The sequence below is a fragment of the Pseudophryne corroboree genome, chromosome 4, assembly GCF_028390025.1.
Source record: "Pseudophryne corroboree isolate aPseCor3 chromosome 4, aPseCor3.hap2, whole genome shotgun sequence".
In the NCBI taxonomy this organism is placed as follows: Eukaryota; Metazoa; Chordata; class Amphibia; order Anura; family Myobatrachidae; genus Pseudophryne; species Pseudophryne corroboree.
The window spans coordinates 74713154-74734531 of record NC_086447.1 but is presented as its reverse complement, the minus strand read 5'-3'; the positions used below and the strand labels follow the sequence as shown (position 1 = coordinate 74734531).

Genomic DNA, 21378 nt, shown 5'->3' with positions numbered 1-21378 from the left:
CCTCAGGGGCTTGCACACACTTTTTCTGTTTTAGTTCAACTAACCTGCACGTGCGACGTACGGGCACAACGAATGATGTAGTTTTGCGCAGGGTCTAGCGATGCATTTCAGTCGCACTGTTTGCCGCAGAGTGATTGACATGACGTGGGCGTTTCTGGGTGGCAACTGATCGTTTTCAGGGAGTGTGCGGAAAAATGCAGGCGTGCCAGGAAAAACGCAGGCGTGGCTGGGCGAACGCTGGGCGTGTTTGTGACATCAAATCCGGAACTGAACAGTCTGAAGTGATCGTAAACGCTGAGTAGGTTTTGAGCTACTCTGAAACTAAACAAAAAATGTAGTCGCTCTGCAATACAACCGTTCGCACTTCTGCTAAGCTAAAATACACTCCCAGTGGGCGGCGGCATAGCGTTTGCACGGCTGCTAAAAACTGCTAGCGAGCAATCAATTCGGAATGACCCTCAATAACCACTGATTGAAATAACACGGCACCCCCTTTGTCTACCATTCTCTATATCTCAATTTGGCATGTATACTGTACCTCTAGAATATATTACCAATATTCTTCATGAATGCCCCAACAGATTCTCAAGAATATGGTCTCCCCAGATCTCACACATAATTAGACCTCAAGCTAAATCTATATGAGCAGTTGCCTTTCCCCCACCTTTTCCCATATATTATCATTTCCTTCATTCTCCCTTCACATTATTTGATGTCCTTTCTTTCACAGGTACAGCCCTCACTATGGCCCTCATTCCGAGTTGTTCCCTCGTTAGCTGCTTTTAGCAGCATTGCGCACACTAGGCCTCTGGGAGTGTATCTTAGTTTAACAGAATAGTGAACGAAAGGTTTGCAGAATAGCGAAAATAAATTTCTTAGCAGTTTCTGAGTAGCTCCAGACCTACTCACAAAAAGCAATCAGCTCTGGCCGTTTAGTTCCTGGTTTGACATCACAAACACGCCCTGCGTTCGGCCAGCCACTCCCCCGTTTCTCCAGACACTCCTGCGTTTTTGCCTGACACGCCGGCGTTTTTCCACACACTCCCAGAAAACGATCAGTTTCCACACAGAAACACCCACTCCCTGTCAATCACACTACGATCACTTCAACGATGAAAAATCTTCGTTCGGCCGTGAGTAAATCTACTAAGTTTTGTGTTGAATTACTAACCGCATGCGCACTGCGAACCATGCGCATGCGCATTTTTGCCTTAATCGCTCAGTAGCGAAAATCGGCAACAAGTGAACAATTCGGAAGGACCACCAATAATCCTAGCAATCACTTGTCAGTTTAGTCTCTTTAATGGACATATTATTAGAGATTTTGTGGATCCAAACCGAGAGATCTGGGACAAACCAAATCCTGGTTCAGATGTTCCCGGGTTCACAATTTGGATTTTGGATTGCAAAAATTACATGATTTAGCAGTTTTTATCTATTTTAGAGAAATCCAAAAGCCAAAATTATTATTTTAAATACCTGTTTCCAAATTAAAACACTTGAGGATGGTTTTTCAAAACCAAAACATGACGATTAAATCACAACCAAAACACATATCTCTACTCATTGTTGTTAGATTTCTTTTACTACTCTGCTATGAATGGTTCCAGTTACCCGCATGAGGGCATGCTTTTTCTATTAGTTCTTGTGCTGTGCCATTTCTGTTTCCTTTTTAAAAAACTCAATAATTTTTTTTTTATTTAAAACATTATCCAAATCAGTCAATCAATCAAATCACTTATTTCTGATGTTACTTTGGGAGGAGTATTCAAATAGATGGGGATAATGTATGCATCACTAACATAGTTGTTATATTAATCTCTAACCTGTGTTCTTGTGGAAATGATAAAGTAACTACTCACCTCCATATGATCTAAATGTCTGCAGTAAATTTTCCACCTCTTCAGTAATCTTGTTCTCTATCCCTTTCTTCCCCATGCCGAAATCTCGTAATGTTGAAAGTGTAAATCGTCTCATCACCTTCCAGTTCTCACCATTCGCAAAGACAAGACCTGAACAGATGGAAAACACATCCTCTGGCTGATTTATACACATTAGTTCTGCATATATCATATATACAGTATCAGACTAGATGCTTCACAAAAAGTGCAATTATTCTCAGTTTGCATCAGCATGATGTCACTTCCTGCTCTGAGCCTAAGCCATTTTCACATATCCCACCTCAACACTTTTCAAGTGAAATTATCCATAAACTCCTTACCTTTTTCCAGCCTTCATATTATTTGCACAACCCCTTCTTATTAGTGGGGAATTTCACACTAGGCACAGGAGGCAGGTGCCCAGGGGAGACACTGGTTTGGGGGCTGCAATTGGATGCTTGTGTTGGTTCTGTCAGCTCAAAAAGTACCAGTAACTGCAAAATATGTCCTCTGTACTGTACCATATGCCATCTTGAATGGAGTGTTAACAAGTAGGACATTTATATACTGCCCAGCTAAGCTGTCCCAATTAGTAAATATGTATATTTAATTAAAAAAAACGTAATAGTTGCTTTTTTTATTATTCTACTAAATTGGCTATCATGAAATGAGGGCTCAAACAAACCAATACAAATAATAACGTTAGGTGGGGGAGTGTGAGGAATGGCAGTCACTGTTGTGCCTAGGGGAGCCCTCATCCCTAAATCTGCCCCTGATTCTTATTCATTCCCAAATGTGCCTGTATAAAATATTAAGGAGGGTATCCACATCACCTGAATGACTGAGATGATTTGCTTGGGAAATATGAACTAAACGTTGATCTGTAATCTGCTGATTGTTGAAAGTAGCTTAGACATCATATCATATTAGACATCATGGGGGCAGATGTATTAACCTGGAGAAGGTATAAGGAAGTGATAAACCAGTGATAAGTGCATGGTTATAAATGCAAAAGCCAATCAGCTCCTAACTGTTAATTTACATATTGGAGCCGATTGGCTGGTGCATTTATCACCTTGCAATTATCACTGGTTTATCACTTCCTTAGGCCTTCTCCAGGTTAATACATCTGCCCCATATCACATACTGTAGCATTAATTGACCTAAATGGAGAGATAATGAACTAATTCTTTATTTCTTTTTTGTCAAGGCATCTTTTACTGTAGCTTTCCGAATGTATGTCTGGATAGAGATCAAATAACCCCATTCTACATGAGGACTTTGTTGCTGCATAGTCTTAAAAGGCTCATCTGATTGGTGTACTAATACCCCCATAGAGGTGCAGAAGTTAATTTTCACTTTCATTGTACCGTGATTCTCATATATAAGTGCAGTTGAGCATACTGTAGCAAACACAGGCCAAACAGTTGTGTGATAGACTTAAATTGGTGGATGTCAAAGTAAATGATGATTTAAATGGTTGTACATTTTGCCTATAATACATATGTAAACCAAAAGCAACACGCACAAAGAAAAATCCCCAAGCACTAATACAAGTGTAAAATATAGTAAAACATGCTTAAAATAAAAAGTAAAACAATAAAAAATATACATGAAATGTTTTTAAACTAAAAATAGAAATACAGGTAGTAGTAAATTAGTAGCTACAGGTTTAAAAAAATTGGGACTAGAGATAATACGCCCAAAAATCTAAAAGACAAGAAAGCAATAATATTATTGTGGAACTGCGCTTATAAAATGTTAAACCAAATCGACATGGCAGATACAGAAATTGATATCAAGGCACACTAAGTATATTTTAAACACAATTAGTTAGAAAAATACATACTACATATATAGACATTAACAAAAATAAAAGATGTAGATAAATAACTGTCAATAAAAATAAACGCACATGCTGCAGACTTATAAGCTGGTCATTGATCCTAATTGCAACTGTAGCAATGTCCAATAATTATAACCCAGCACGGAGCTTGTAGTAAATGTAGTAAACTGTATTTGCAAATGCGCCTCCAAAGATAAATACTGTAGGAAACAAGAGTCCTGAATTAGAGTTGTAACAAGTGTAAGTATGTATTTGATTCCAGATACAAATGAACTGGGTATCTTATTTGCCAGATTCTCCTCCGGCTGATCACAGGCTCCCAGGTCCGGAACATGCACAGAGGTGGCCTACCAGAACGATAGTCTCCGGCAACTCTTTGTAAGCAAAAAAGATGCTCTAACTGTGGCCTCTATATCAGTTGTGCTCCAGCAGCAGAAATAAAGCTCATAAAATCAAGTATAGAGAATGTGATTAAAAAGTCCACTGACGCATTTCACCTCTAACCAGGGAGGCTTTACTCTTATAACATCTCTAATTCAGGACTCTTAAGGGGCAATTCAATTATCCACTGAGTTTACCCCACGGCTAAATGCCATGCCAGAGGTATTCAATTAGCGGGGAATACCAAGCACACGAGTACCCACAGTTAGACTGAACCTCACAGCAAACCCCAAAATCGGGTTTGTACATGGAAAAATAACCCACTGATTCTGCAATTTTCGTGGAATCAGTGGGTTTCCGCTCGTGAACCACAGATTTTTTGGTGATGGAAAAGGCTATTTAAATGAATAGCCTTTGTCCGCAGCTAATTGAATTCCACCACTTAGTACCATATTTACAGTATCTTTGGAGACTCATTTGGAAATACAGATTACTACATTAAAAGCTCTGGGTTACAATTATTGGACATTGCTATAGTTGCAATTAAGATCAATGACCATCTTTTAAGTCTGCACCGTGTGTGGTTATTTTTATTGACATTTATTTAGCTATATAGATTATTCATGTTTTTACATTATGTCATTTGTATTATTCTTATTAATTAAATATTTAAAAAACATCAGTTTGGTTTAGCATTTTAGAAGTGCAGTTCCACAATAACATTATTTTATTAAAATATAAGCCAATAGTTACTTTCAGTTCTTAAAACGTATTAAAAATATATTTAATATATTCTTTATGGAAGCTGAAAAGTTACCATTGTCCTTTACTAATTTAGAAATGATTGGGGCTTTTGGTCTGTCAGAAAATTCCTCCGCGTGGTTGATTAGAGCATCTTTAATAGTATCATAGCCACATAGGATGACCATCTTTGTCATGCCCAACTGGACGCTGAATACTGGTCCGTATTTCTTATACAGCTGTAAATGCAATAAACAATATTCAATACAGGAAACAATCAGGTCTATAGCCAGCATTACATCACATTATGCCAGTTATCATTTCCAACGGCTGGTGCCTATAACTTGTGGATTACAATGCTATGCATGGCTAGTTCCAAGACTCAAGTTTATACACAAAGCGATTATGCCTCACAAAAAACAAAAACGGCAGTTTTCACATTACTTAAATAAAGTATGTATTTAACAATGTCAAAGACCATTTGATGCACAAATTGCAGTGTACCGCAGTCCCCATACAATGAATGGGGATACTAATGAATACCAAAACCTTTAGTATTTGGGGCTTGTTTTAACAAGCCCCAAATACCAAATGTTTTCGAGCTTGCCTGCATAGTTTATGATTATCTATGGAGCAGCCTGACTGTAAAAGGATCTTGCAATCCCTCCAGGACCAGTGACTGGGGGGAACAAAGGGGCCATATGTATGAGGCCCTGGGCTTACAAGGGACCCCGGCTACTCATGGACCCACCATCACCAGCGGGCACCTAGCAAACTGCCCCCTCCATGTCAATCAATGGTGTAAGTGGTGCTAGCTGGTTGCTGAAGTCCCCATCTTCATCTAGAATAGGGGTGGGCAAAATATGGCCCGCGGGCCGGATGCGGCCCGCAAACCGATCCTGCCCGGCCCGCTGCCTCCCACCTGCGTGCAATGACAAGTGGTCCGACAGGGCCGCTTGTCATTGTCCCGGCCAGCTTCCTGCCTAGGTCACCTGAAGCGGCTGAGAACTGATGCCTGCGGCAGCGCGGCTCTATTAGCCGCAGCCTGCACTATCGGCTGGATGTACTAAGGTCCTGCTGACCTTTCCCCCCCTCCCCAATGAAGACAGCGCTGGCATGGAGCCGCTACTGTGTGCTGTGCTGGGGAGAGGCAGCTGCAACAGTGTCCTCTCTCTACCTGCTTGACGAGCGGGGGAGGGGGGGTGAGCGATTTCGTCTGCCAATTCCCCCAAGCAGCCATCCCCGCCGCCAGCTGCTGCTCAACCAGCACCACTACCCCCTCCCCCCCTTGTCCAGCTCCACGGCTGCACAGAAACATAACTTTTTAAATATTTTCAAAAGAGGGGGCATTGGCCACGGCCCCTTATATTACCTGGTCCCTTCACAGTTGTCAGTGCCCCTGGCACCATTAACACTGATCTGTACCCGACAAGTTGCGGGATAATGTGCGTGTCGTACAGTACATCCCGCCCATATGTGATCTTTCCCCCCTGCTCCCTGTCAGCGCAATGTGTAAAAGGGAGCTCTACCTGCTGTAATGTAAAAGGGAGCTCTACCTGCTGTAATGTAAAAGGGGGCACTACCTGGTGTAATGTGTGTAAGTGGTGCTACTGTGTGGCGTAATTTAAATAATGGAGACTATTGTGCAGCCTAATATGAATCTGTATGATTTTTTGGTCACGCCCCTTCCACACGAAGCCACGTCCCTATATTTTTGGCGCATGGAGGGGGGGGAGCTGCTATTTTGTGTGCGGCCCTCGAATACTGACAGGAAAGTGTCAAGTGGCCCCTCTGCTGAAATAATTGCCCACCCCTGATCTAGAAGCAGCCAGTAGACAGAGCACTCTTGTTAGTGCACTGTTCAGGCAACTGCGGCCCCGGTGTGAAGGAAGTCTGCTACAGGACCCGGCTCTTTGGTAGGCTGCTGCAGGACATGGCACGGTGGAAGGCTGCGTCTACAGTAAGACCTGGTGTGGTAGAACTTCTAACCTTCTGGTAGGACCCAGCACGGTGCACAAGGCCAGCCCGACCACTAATCTGACTACACAGCTGAGTAAGGTGCCACAGTGAGGAGAGTGCCGGGGCAGCCATGGAAACAGACAGAGCCGACAGCATTTCAAATGTGGCGCCGGACGCAAGCCAATCCGAGCTTACAGACCTGCAGCCAATCAGGCAGTGGCGGATACTGGAGTACGGACTGGAGAGTGGACTGGAGCATTGATTCCTGCACTGTTAACTGTGCAGCATATCTCTGCTGCAATTGCGGCACCCAGAGTCCGGACAGAGACCAGTGGGACCAGCAGGGTCCCCCTGCATGGAAGTTAGCAGGCGAGGTGACCGACTGATATCATCAGGCTTCCCAATTACCGGTAGGGATGGCCATGGTCCATCGATGATTCAAAATAATTGATGGTCTATGGCCGATGGGGAATACCTTAGCCATCGATGGTGGAGAACCACATGGTTTCCTGTCATTGATGGTAAAGACCAACCAAATGGTGTTTTTCCCCCCCTTTACAATGTGTCTGGACACGGAGCATAGGTTCGCCCCCTGACACCCATGAAGCTCATGAGTGAACCATCAATGGCTCCTTAGCAGATAGTTTTATGCCATCAGTGGCTGTCATCAATGGTACCATCGGTGGCAACGATCGATGGATAACCCACCAATGGCCTTCCCTAATTACTGGCATATTTGCTTGTGTGTCTCCTACAGGTCCATTCAGCATAATACTCTTCTGCCTTTGTAGCCTCCTACCCATCCAGTTTCTTAATATTTGAGGTTCAAATAATCAGATTTGTGCATTTTAAATCTCATTTCTCCTATTATAATGATTATGGGGAAATTATGAATCCTAAATTGGTTTATCCTCTTTCAAATTCCCTTGTAGACACTCTGGACAAATGGTTGAAATAATGTTTGAAATTATAATTCTCTTTTTTATAGGCATGCATGATCTAGTGGTGTTTTTATAGCCGTATTTTGTTACCTCTTTAAATGTTTTATTAGGGTTTTGCATGTCGAATATGTGTATATTTCCAATAATAGGCAGAGGGGTTGGGCCAGGTGGGAAATTGAGTTGCTTCCGGTTGTTGAAAACATAGGCCAAAATTAGGATGACCACAGCAGATATTAGAAATGTGACAGGGTCCATGGTACACGTCTTCTCTAAAACCTGTAGAGAAAAGACAAAACATAGGTCTTTTATAAGAAAACTAAATACTCATTAAGCATATAATGTACTGTACAAGAAATAGTCAAATATTTTTTCTGTCTTCCTACTACTGGAAAAAGTAGTAGGAAAAAGACTAAGGTGTTCACATAGATAACTTTGGTGTTCACATAGATAGCAAACTAAGCAGCAGTACCCAAAGTAGGATTGCAGCAAAGAAGGCTAACAAGGTATTAGCATGTATAAAGCGGAGAATTGACGCCGGGGATGAGAGTGTTATACTCCCATTATATAAATCCCTAGTGAGGCCATATCTTGATTACTGTGCACAAGTTTGGGAACCATACTACAAAAAGGATATCCTGGAACTAAAAATGGTTCAGAGGTGGGTGACCAAATTAATTAAGGGTATGGAGATGGTGGATTACGAGGAAAGGCTTGCAAGGCTTGGTATGTTTACACTGGGAAAAAAGAGACTAAGAGGGGACATGATCAACATTTACATATATATAAAGGGACAGTACACAGAGCTTGCGGGGGATCTGTTTTTGGTAAGATCAACACAGAGGACACGTGGACACCCACTTAGGTTAGAGGAGAGGAGATTTCGCACACAGAGACGTAAAGGTTTCTTCACAGTAAGGACAGTACGTGTTTGGAATTCTCTGCCTGGGAGAGTAGTAATGGTGGACTCGGTCAACACTTTTAAGAATGGGCTAGATAAGTTCATAATGGATAAGGATATACAGGGTTATGGTGCGTAGTCACGCACTATAGTTATAAAAAAAAAAAAAGAGGAATAAACACAGGGGCGCCATTAGCAACAGACTAAATTAGTCCTTAAAATAATACAGCTTAGGAGACCACAAATAGGTTGAACTCAATGAACAAATTGTCTTTTTTTCAACCTCCAAAACTATGTTACTATGTTACTGATCTTGCAATCAGAGATGCATTAAGAAGTGGTGGCACCAGGGTCAGTGACACCTTATGCGACCAAAAGATCACCTGCATGGCTGAAAAGAGGGCATGGCTTTGCATAAAGGAGCATGGCATTGTGAAAGCCCTGCTGACATCATTAAAGGGGCCATGGCTTCATGGGGAAACCCTCAATTACTTTACTCTGGGGTGTGCATGCTGCCCTCGGAGAATCTTCCGGCACTGCCAGCTCCTTTCTAGTGACAGGACATGAATGCAGCAGGTTAATGTCTTACTGCAGTACTCAGGGGCAGATGTATTAACCTGGAGAAGGCATAAGGAAGTGTTAAGCCAGTGATATGTGCAAGTTGATAAAGGCACCAGCCAATCAGCTCCAATATGTAAATTAACAGTTAGGATCTGATTGGTGGGTCATTTATCACCTTGCACATATCACTGGTTTATCACTTCCTTATGCCTTCTCCAGGTTAATACATCTGCCCCTCAGTTCTTGTCACTGTATAGGAGTTGGCATTATGGTGTCACTCCCTGGAAGGGTGACACCTGAGAGCTGCCTGTACCCTCGCACTCCCCTTGTGAAGCTATTCATTGTAATTAGAGGGAGCTGAGAGGTTAACCCTTTTTGATGTGCTTTCTTCTAAATGTCATTGAACTCTATGATAGTTTGAACTCTATGATAGTTTAAAAGCTGGCAACCTTACAGAGTTGAAGATTGAACTCTATGATAGTTTAAAAGCTTGAACTCTATGATAGTTTAAAAGCTGGCAACCTTGGTAGTGTAAGCGATGAACAGGAGGAACATTTCCACAAAGACTTATAGGGACTTATAGGGACTGTTTATGAACTATGGAGACAAAACATTTTTTTATTATTGAAATTTGCACAGTTACCTCCAGTCCAAAATGACTGTATGTATAGAAATGAATATACTGTGTATATAAATGCTTATATTGTGCATGGTCTGGCTGACGCATCTTTCCCCTGGGTGAGCTTCTCCCTCCCGTCCTGTAGGCCGAGTCCCGGCGTGCGGACGGAGGTCATCTTGCGGCAACGCGGTGTGCAGGTCCCGCGAAATGCAGAGGCAGGGATGGTCAGAGCTATGCCTGAGGATTCAGTATTATATCATGTGGTATTAAGCCCACAGTGCAGATTGTTCTGGTACGAGTTTATTAAAACTTTTTCATGCACGATAGAGCGCTCCTCTCATCTCTTTTTATACAGAATACAGTTTTCCTGAGGATTCCAGGAATAAAAAGGAGCAGCGGATCGGATATATTCACAATGTGATTCTCGTAAATTTGGACTGTTGAGTATTTACTCTTCCTTTTAAACGGATTCAGTCTTTTTAAGACTTGTGGTTTTGCACACGGGTGTTTGGGACGGACAATATAAGTGCACTGTGTATTTTTCTCTGTATCCATATATATATACTGTATATACAGTGCATTCGGAAAGTACTCATAGCACTTCACTTTTCCACATTTTGTTATTTTACAACCTTATTCCATAATGCAATAACTTCATGTTTTCCCTCAAAATTCTACACACAATGGCCCTCATTCCGAGTTGATCGGTCGCAAGGCGAATTTAGCAGAGTTACACACGCTAAGCCTACGCCTACTGGGAGTGTATCTTAGCATCCTAAAATTGCGACCGATGTATTCGCATTATTGCGATCACAAACTACTTAGCAGTTTTAGAGTAGCTCCACACTTACTCTGCCTGTGCGATCAGTTCAGTGCTTGTCGTTCCTGGATTGACGTCACAAACACACCCAGCGTTCGCTCAGACACTCCCCCCGTTTCTCCGGCCACTCCTGCGTTTTTTCCGGAAACGGTAGCGTTTTCAACCATACGCCCCTAAAACGCCGTGTTTCCGCCCAGTAACACCCATTACCTGTCAATCACACTACGATCGCCGGAGCGAAGAAAAAGCCGTGACTAAAAATCCTATCTTCATAGCAAAGTTACTTGGCGCAGTCGCATTGCGAATATTGCGCATGCGCACTAAGCAAAATTTCACTGCGATGCGATGAAAAATAACGAGCGAACAACTCGGAATGAGGGCCAATAACCCATAATGACACCGTGAAAAAAGTTTTTTTTTTTTGCAAATTTATTAAAAATAAAAAAAAATAAGAAATCACATGTACATAAATATTCACAGTCTTTGCAATAAAGCTCAAAATTGAGCTCAGGTGCTTCCTGTTTCCACGGATCATACTTGTGATGTTCCTACAGCTTAATTTGTTGTCGACCTGTGGTAAATTCAGTTGATTGGACATGATTTGGAAAGGCACACACCACTCTATATAAGGTCCCACACTTGACAGTGCATGTCTGAGCACAAACCAAGCATGTAGTTAAAGGATTTGTCTGTAGACCTCAAAGACAGGATTGTCTCGATGCACAAATCTGGGGAAGGGTACAGAAAAATATCTGTAAATGGAAGAAGTTCAGAACCACAGGACTCTTCCTAGAGCTGTCCAGCCCTCTAAACTGAGCGATCGGGTAGAAGGGCCCAAGTCAGGTAGGTGACGAAGAACCCGATGGTCAATCTGTCAGAGCTACAGCATTCCTCTGTGCAGAGAGGAGAACCTTCCAGAAGGACAACCATCTCTTTAGCAATCCACCAATCAGGCCTGAATGGTAGAGTGGCCAGACGGAAGCCACTCCTTAGGAAAAAGCACATGGCAGCCTGCATGGAGTTTGCCAAAATGCACCTGAAGGACTCTCAGACCATGGGAAACAAAGTTCTCTGGTATGATGAGACAAAGATTGAAATCTTTGGCATGAATGTCAGGCGTTATGTTTGGAGGAAACCAGGCATCCGCTCATCACCAGGCCAATACCCTACAGTGAAGAATGGTGGTGGCAGCATCATGCTGTGGGAATGTTTTCTGGTGGCAGGAACTGGGAGACTAGTCCGGATAGAGGGAAAGATGAATGTTGCAATGTACAGAGACATCCTGGATGAAAACCTGCTCTTGACCTCAGACTGGGGCGACGGTTCATCTTTCAGCAGGACAATGACCCTAAACACACAGCCACGATCTCAAAGGAGTGACTTCAGGACAACTTTGTGAATGTCCTTGAGAGGCCCAGCCAGAGCCCAGACTTGAATCCGATACAACATCTCTGGAGAGATCTTAAAATGGCTGTGCACCGACGCTTCCCATCCAACCTGATGGAGCTTGAGTGGTGCTGTAAATAGGAATGGGCGAAACAGTCCAAAGATAGGTGTGCCAAGCTTGTGGCATCATATTCAAAAATACTTGAGGCTGTAATTGCTACCAAAGGTGCATCAACAAAGTATTGAACAAAGGCTGTGAATACTTATGTACATGTGATTTCTTAGTTTTTTATTTTTAATACATTTGCAAATATTTCAAGAAAACTTTTTTCACATTGTCATTATGGGGTATTGTGTGTAGAATGTTGAGGGGGGAAATTAATATATTCCTTTTTAGGAATAAGGCTGTAACATAACAAAAAGTGGAAAAAGTGAAACGCTGTGAATACTTTCCGGCTGCACTATATATATATATATATATATATATACATTACTACTTATCTGAATGCTCTGCTACAGTCCTCTATCAGTGTGGAGAGTGCTTTCACAGCACAAAGGGCGAGATTCAAATCCCACTAGCAGCCACTAGATGGCGCCAAAACAGAGCTCTTCAATTATAGCTCCATATGGGCTCGATGGCTGCCGGTGTCTGCATCTCAGCTTGCACCTGCCGTCACTTTAGATAGAAGATCTGGCGCGATAATCAATTAAATTCCACCCAAAGTTTGAAAGTTCCATTGGCTGCTCTACAATAACAGCCAGCAAGCTAATTGTCTATCACATACATTACACGTCATTGCCGGGGCTACAATCTTTAGGTATGTGCTGGAACCAAGTAAGTCTATACAGCTGAGGCAGATTTAGTCTCACATTGCCCTCCCCCCAGCCGCCAACTTGAGTCCCTTCCCACTGCATCAATCACCTCACTTCCTGACAATGCCAGTTAAAAAAAAAAATGAAATGACATAGAAAGAAAAAGATGCCCCATCATGAAATCAGCCCTATGGCTAGTCCGCATCTGCACTCCAAAGGGTACTACATGCAAAATGAATGTATAATGCCACTATCAACTTCAGAAATGAATGTGCAATCAACAAAAATAATGTCAGCATGTATTTTCACCTGTCCTTGGGCACCTTCAAAAAATACTGCTCGGACAGGCCCATATTTGTCTCTGTACTAGACTACATCTGCCTGCAATTTCGTAAAAAACCCTTATTGTACTCAGTCCACCTTTTCCCTTCCCTTTTCCTCATTTCTGGACACAAATGGTCGCAAGTGTCCAATTTTATTATGGGATTTTCCAAATAATTTTGTGAATATTAGGTATGTAAACTGGCATATTTTAGAATCCGCTCCAATACATCTTACTAAAAAGAAAAAAGGTACTATACAAACACTTAATAATTCCATCGTAGTTGTTGTAGCAAGATAATTGTCACAATTTTGTAGAAAGTAATTGTCACCAAGGCATGTAAATGTGTAACAGTCATACAAAGTGATTCCATGCCTAGGGTGCATAACAATAGCACTATGAATAACACATGCTAGAGAGGTGACATAATTAGTACAGTGTACTTAATATATGATGGCAAAGTAAACACTTGGGTATCAGAGAATAGTCATCATATTGTACTACTTGTAATAAACATCATGTGATTCCCTTGTGTATCTTAAGAACCCCTGTGTATCATTGGGGGCAGATTTATCAAATCTTGGAAAGAGAAAAGGTAGAGCGAGATACAGATGGACCCACAGTTATCTTGGCTACGCCGATCGCTGACAAGGTTACCGGCTGCACTAAACACTCTTTCGGAGTACACACTGGAGGTGTGGCAACCTAGGTAAAATAAAGTCAGTTTGTGCAAGGGCCTCCAAATTGCCTCTTTTTCCTGCCAGTATACGTACAGACTGTCTGACATGCCTACAGCGATGCTGTCACTCATATAATCCTCCACCATTCTTTCAATGGTGACAGAATCAAATACAGTGACAGTAGACGACATGTCGGTAATCGTTGGCAGGTCCTTCAGTCCGGACCAGATGTCCGCTATCGCTCCTGACTGCCTTGCATCACAGACAGCGGGTGGTTTGGGAAATTTTGACTGTTTCCTGGCAGCTCCAGTGGCGCGAGAAAATTAAGGAGGAGCTGTTGGCGGGTCACGTTCCACTTGACTTGACAATTGTCTCACCAGCGGGTCTTTGAACATCTGCAGACTTGTGTCTGCCGGAAAGAGAGATACAACGTAGGCTTTAAACCTAGGATCGAGCACGGTGGCCAAAATGTAATGCTCTGATTTCAATAGATTGACCACCCGTGAATCCTGGTTAAGCGAATGAAGGGCTCCATCCACAAGTCCCACATGCCTAGCGGAATCGCTCCGTTTTAGCTCCTCCTTCAATCTCTCCAGCTGCTTCTGCAAAAGCCTGATGAGGGAAATGATCTGACTCAGGCTGGCAGTGTCTAAACTGACTTCACGTGTGGCAAGTTCAAAGGGTTGGAGAACCTTGCACAACACGGAAATCATTCTCCACTGCACTTGAGTCAGGTGCATTCCCCCTCCTTTGCCTTTATCGTAGGCAGATGTATAGGCTTAAATGGCCTTTTGCTGCTCCTCCATCCATTGAAGCATATAGAGGGTTGAATTAAACCTTGTTACCACTTCTTGCTATAGCTGATGGCAGTGCATGTTCAGGAGTGTTTGCTGGTGCTCCAGTCTTCGGCACGCGGTGGTTGAATGCCGAAAGTGGCCCGCAATTCTGCGGGCCACCAACAGCATCTCTTGCACGCCCCTGTCGTTTTCTTAAAAATTCTGCACCACCAAATTCACTGTATGTGCAAAACATGGGACGTGCTGGAATTTGCCCACATGTAATGCACGCACAATATTGGTGGCGTTGTACGATGTCACAAATCCCCAGGAACGTCCAATTGCGGTAAGCCAATCTGCGATGATGTTCCTCAGTTTCCGTAAGAGGTTGTCAGCTGTGTGCCTCTTATGGAAAGCAGTGATACAAAGCGTAGCCTGCCTAGGAACAAGTTGGCGTTTGCGAGATACTGCTACTGGTGCCGCTGCTGTTGTTGCTGCAGGAGGCAATACATCTACCCAGTGGGCTGTCACAGTCATATAGTTCTTAGTCTGCCCTGCTCCACTTGTCCACATGTCCGTGGTTAAGTGGACAGTGGATACAACTGCATTTTTTAGGACAATGATGACTCTTTTTTTGACGTCTGTGTAATTTATCGCCTGCCTAGAGAAGTGGAACCTATATGGTATTTGGTACCGGGGTCACACTACCCCAAGCAATTCTCTAAGTCCCTGTGAACCTAGGGCAGATACTGGACGCACGTCTAACACTAACATAGTTGTCAAGGCCTGAGTTATCCGCTTTGCAACAGGATGACTGCTGTGATATTACATCTTCCTTGCAAAGGACTATTGGACAGTCAGTTGCTTACTGGAAGTAGTACAAGTGGTCTTACGACTTCCCCTCTGGGATGACGATCGACTCCCAGCAGCAACAACAGCAGCACCCGCAGCAGTAGGCGTTACACTCAAGGATCCATCGGAGGAATCCCAGTTAGGAGAGGACTCATCAGACTTCCCAGTGACATGGCCTGCAGGACTATTGGCTTTCCTGTCTAAGGAGGAAATTGACACTAGGGGAGTTGATGGGGTGGTTTGCAGGAGCTTGGGTACAAGAGGAAGAAGGGATTTAGTTGTGAGTGGACTGCGTCTGCTGTCACCCAAAGTTTTTGTACTTGTCAATGACTTCTGATGAATGCACTCCAGATGACGTATAAGGGAGGATGTTCCTAGGTGGTTAACGTGCTTACCCCTACTTATTACAGCTTGACAGAGGCAACACACGGCTTTGATACCAGTTGTCCGCATTTCTGTTGAAATAATTCTACACCGAAGAGGTGATTTTTTTTTTTGTATTTTGACCAGGCATGTCAATGGCCATATTAATACCACGGACAACAGGTGTCTCCCCGGGTGCCTGACTTAAACAAACCACCACACCATCAGAATCCTCCTTGTCAATTTCCTCCTCAGCGCCAGCAACACCCATATCCTCATTCTGGTGTACTTCAACAGTGACATCTTCAATTTGACTATCAGGAACTGGACTGTGGGTGCTCCTTCCAGCACTTGCAGGGGGCGTGCAAATGATGGATGGAGCCACCTCTTCCCGTCCAGTGTTGGGAAGGTCAGGCATCGCAACCGACACAATCGGACTCTCCTTGGGGATTTGTGATTTAGAAGAACACACAGTTCTTTGCTGTGCTTTTGCCAGCTTAACTCTTTTAATTTTTCTAACGGGAGGATGAGTGCTTCCATCCTCATGTGAAGCTGAACCACTAGCCATGAACATAAGCCACGGCCTCAGCCGTTCCTTGCCACTCTGTGTCGTAAATGGCATATTGGCAAGTTTACGCTTCTCCTCAGACGCTTTTAATTTAGATTTTTGGTCATTTTACTGAACTTTTGTTTTTTGGATTTTACATGCTCTCTACTATGACATTGGGCATCGGCCTTGACAGACGACGTTGATGGCATTTCATCGTCTCTGCCATTACTAGTGGCAGCAGCTTCAGCACTAGGTGGAAGTGGATCTTGATTTTTCCCTATTTTACCCTCCAAATTTTTGTTCTCCATTTTTTAATGTGTGGAATTATATGCCAGTAATATATCTGGAATTAGATGGCAGTAATGTCTGGAATTAGATACCACTAGATAGATACCAGATACCACTGTGACTGAAATGATGATGACCTATGCACAGTGACAGGACACTACCACAGCACCCTACAGCAGCAAGATGCAGCACAAGACACTATACTTTTAGTCACCACAATGCAGCACAAGACAATGAGTAGTGATACTGAGCACTGATGAGGATACTAGAACTGACACGGAGCAGCAAGATACAGCAATGGACTATTGTACTGCATTATTATATACTGGTCACCACAATGCAGCACTGATACTGAGCACAGATATTGAGCACTGTTGAGGATACTAGAACTGACACGGAGCAGCAAGATACAGCAATGGACTATTGTACTGCAGTATACTGGTCACCACAATGCTGCACTTATACTGAGCACAGATATTGAGCTGATATTACCTCCCCCTCACTTCCACTTACTGTAGGGGTACCCCACTTCTCTGGAATTCCCTATCTCTCCCCCTCAGACTCTCCACCTCTCTACAAAACTTCAAACGGGCTCTTAAGACCCACTTCTTCACCAAACCCAGCCAAATCTCATCCTAACACTCTGTTCTACGCTCTCTATGTACCCCATCTGTGTCACCCCCTGTCTGTCTAACCTCCCCTTTAGAATGTAAGCTCTCACGAGCAGGGCCCTCTTCCCTCATGTGCTTATCCTTTCTTACTTTAATAATCTTCAACGGCACCAAATCCATCAGTCTTCTGCCACCTGATACTTATTCCAGTGTCATCTGCTGATGTAGCTATGTTTATTTACCCTGTACTTGTCCTATACTGTCATCAACTGTAAGTTGCTGTTTTCCTGTTTGATTATTTGTTTATGTACTCTGTATTTGGGCGCTGCGGAACCCTTGTGGCGCCATATAAATAAAGGTTAATGATAATAATAATAATATTAGCTGATAATGGGCTTTTCAGGCAGAGAACGTAGCCACGTCCTCTCTGCTCAATCTACAATGCACGAGTGAAAATGGCGGCGACGCACAGCTCTTTATATGGAATCCGAATCTCGCGAGAATCCGACAGCGGGATGATGACGTTCAGCCCCGTTCGGGTTTACTGAGTAAGGCGGGAAGAACCGAGGCTGCCTCGGACCCGTGTAAACCATGTGAAGTTCGGGGGAGTTCGGTTCTCGGTGAACCGAACCCGCTCATCTCTAGTTGGTACTTTATCTGTCTCTGCTTTCTCTCTGTCTCTCTGTCTCTCTGTTTTTTTTTCTCTCTCCCTCTCTGAGATTTGATAAATCTCTCCCTTATTGTGTTCAAAACATTGTATTAACCACACTAGTTTTGTGGCAAGTAGTTTGTAGGTGGTCCCTTTCTGTAGTGTGTTCTGTATAATTTATTAAATACAATGGTCTGAGTGTCTATCAAATAAAAACAGTGTACAAGAAGGTGTAGGGAATACAGCCCCCATAAGCAGGCCCCCTAAGTCTCCAGGCCCCATAGCAACATAACCCCCTGCAGTCACTGTAATTGCACTCCTGCACTTATATATGTGACATGAAAGTGATGCAAATGCTTTGCCTTTTGATCTAAATGTATTTTGAATTGCACCTGACTGAGCATATGCCTGTAAATTTACTTATTTAATATACTTTTTATATTTACATTGTGAGTGCGTACTATACATGTCTACCTACAGTGTAGATGTGCTCCTTTGACTCTGTGTTACTGAAGAATAAAATAATTGTAATTAACTCTCCATTCATTCAGGGGATAATATGCAATGGGGCAGATGGAATAAACTTTAGACAGGGTTAGTGGGAGATGTATCAAGTCTTGCAGAGTGATAAAGTGGAGAAGTTTTCCAAAGCAACCAGTCAACTCCTATCTATAATAAACTGTATCTAGCACAGCCTTTGAAATAACAGAAGTTGATATACATATAAGGGGGAGTGGGGTAAGATAAGCCATCAGGTAAGTTGACCTACCCACTGTATTTAGTCAACTGTACACATTTGATATCATGTAACCATAATTTCAGGAAGCACCCATCATTTCTATCTGGCTGTGATGGAGGAAAGCACATGGTACAGGGGAAGTATGTTTTATCTCACAGAACCAGTTTTTTGCTTGTCAAAGTAAATTTTGTACATGTGAGGTATAATGATTTATATGTCAAATCAGATTTCTCCAGGTTAAAAAATACAAGATTGGGTCATAAGTGTTGAAACACCCTTATAAAAAAGTAAATGAGTAAGGAAATATTAATCCAGTACCTACACATATAATAAGGGAGTGGGGGTAAACATTTAAGGGTATGTCACCAGTATGGCGGCCATTTTGAAGTTGCCCATCTTGGATGCAAGTCTACATTTTTTTTTTGGGAAGGTAGTCATGCAACATATCAAACAGATGCAGAATTTCATAAGGGTGTTTCCACACTTGTGGACCACCCTGTAGATATCATACATGTTGGTGTTTGTCCAATGTATAAAATTGTGTGAATAATTTAGCTAAAGATAAGCCTGAATTACTAAACTAGGCAGTTTTTTCCAAAATGGTGGTTGTGGGGTAAATTGAGGCAGTTTGAAATTGAGTGCAATAAAGTGACTGCAAGATTTCTCCAAAGAATCTGTGTGAGAACTGGTAAAGAGATACTCACTTTTGCATTTAAGGAAAATTTATTGGCTATTTTCCTACAAAAAGGGAGATTTATCAATGCTTGGAGAGGGATAAAGTAATCAGCTCATGTCATTTTCAAACACAGATGATTCGTTGGTACTTTATCTCACTCCACTTAAATCTATCTCAAAGTTTTGATAAATCTCTCCAAAGTTATTTACTGAAGAAGCTACCTCAACCTCAAAATGCTGGAGGAATGGAAAGGAGTGAAAAATACCTCATATTTCCAAGCAACGTTGAAGGGTGGAATATTGTATTGTCATTAAAATGTTGAACAGATGATGTATGAAAATAGTTTCCTTGTTGAATGATAAACTTTATTTGGCTGGTTTTATATTGTTTAAAGTTACCTTAAGAAAATAAATAAAACAATTTGGAAAAGTAAAGGCATTAGTAGATATATACCTGTATTTTTAATTACTGTATGCACAGGTATCACTTGGTCAATTTTCCCCCAGCTGGCTAAAGTTACCCATTGATGCAGATCAACATATCCCTACTCTGGGATACGCTGAGCCACAAGACCATATTTTTTTGAGAAGTCATATTTTCACTCCCCTTTGTCATAGATATATTTTTTTATCATTTTGAATGACAGGCAAAATCCTGAAATAAAGGTAAATGTTTTATTTTTACCACTGTCTCAGTAAAAATTAGGATGAGGTGTATGCACCAGCCACCAAAGCTCATATATTGCTATAAGACTCTCACCATCCACCAAGAAAGAGACCAGGTACTATAGTACCAGAAAATAAACTTTTTTTAATGTATTTATTTATGGTTTAACAAATAAAGAAAATACAATGACATATACATGAACAAACCAAAGTCACAATAGTATAGAAAATACTATATGTAAGGTTAGTTGTAACTACCAATCTACAATATGTTGAAATCTAAGCTACTTGTCGTGTTAAAGTCATCTGCCTCAACTACCCTACCCCGTCTATGCTGGGATAACAGTGTACTAAGGCTTTGGAAGAAATGGGATTTTGCTGAGTAGGGGGCATAGACATTGACAAATAGAGTACCATCTAATTCCCCAACCAAGATAAGGTAGTGCCTCTTTAGGTCCTGAATGGTAGAAGAGGGAACTAGAGGCATCTAGAAAACAATATGGTGATGCCTTTCTTTCTCTAACGTCCTAGTGGATGCTGGGGACTCCGTAAGGACCATGGGGAATAGACGGGCTCCGCAGGAGACTGGGCACTCTTAAAGAAAGATTAGGTACTATATCTGGTGTGCACTGGCTCCTCCCTCTATGCCCCTCCTCCAGACCTCAGTTAGAATCTGTGCCCGGCGAGAGCAGAGGCACCTAGTGGGCTCTCCTGAGCCTGCTAGAAAAGAAAGTATTTGTTAGGTTTTTTATTTTCAGTGAGCTCTGCTGGCAACAGACTTACTGCTACGAGGGACTGAGGGGAGAGAAGCCAACGTACCTGCTTGCAGCTAGGTTATGCTTCTTAGGCTACTGGACACCATTAGCTCCAGAGGGATCGAACACAGGCACCTGTCCTCGGTCGTCCGTTCCCGGAGCCGCGCCGCCGTCCCCCTCGCAGAGCCAGAAACACTGAAGTCCGGAGAAGACAGAAGACGTCGAAATCGGCGGCATCAAGACTCCGGTCTTCACATAAGGTAGCGCACAGCACCGCAGCTGTGCGCCATTGCTCCCTCTGCACACCACACACTCAGGTCACTGTAGGGTGCAGGGCGCTGGGGGGGGAGCGCCCTGGGCAGCAATATTTAGAGATGAGCGCCGGAAATTTTTCGGGTTTTGTGTTTTGGTTTTGGGTTCGGTTCCGCGGCCGTGTTTTGGGTTCGACCGCGTTTTGGCAAGACCTAACCGAATTTTTTTTGTCGGATTCGGGTGTGTTTTGGATTCGGGTGTTTTTTTTTAAAAAACACTAAAAAACAGCTTAAATCATAGAATTTGGGGGTCATTTTGATCCCAAAGTATTATTAACCTCAAAAACCATAATTTA

General features: G+C 42.7%; 1 protein-coding gene across 1 annotated transcript in view; it reads right to left on the bottom strand.

Moving 5' to 3' along the window:
* Positions 1-21378, bottom strand: part of LOC134908906 (cytochrome P450 2C5-like) — a 216387-nt gene that overhangs the window by 73678 nt on the left and 121331 nt on the right. Inside the window, exons 5-6 of the mRNA XM_063915139.1 lie at positions 4925-5087; positions 1863-2012 (exon numbers count right to left, since the gene is read on the bottom strand). Coding sequence (XP_063771209.1) covers positions 1863-2012; positions 4925-5087 — 313 coding nt within the window. The remainder of the gene's footprint in view (positions 1-1862; positions 2013-4924; positions 5088-21378) is intronic.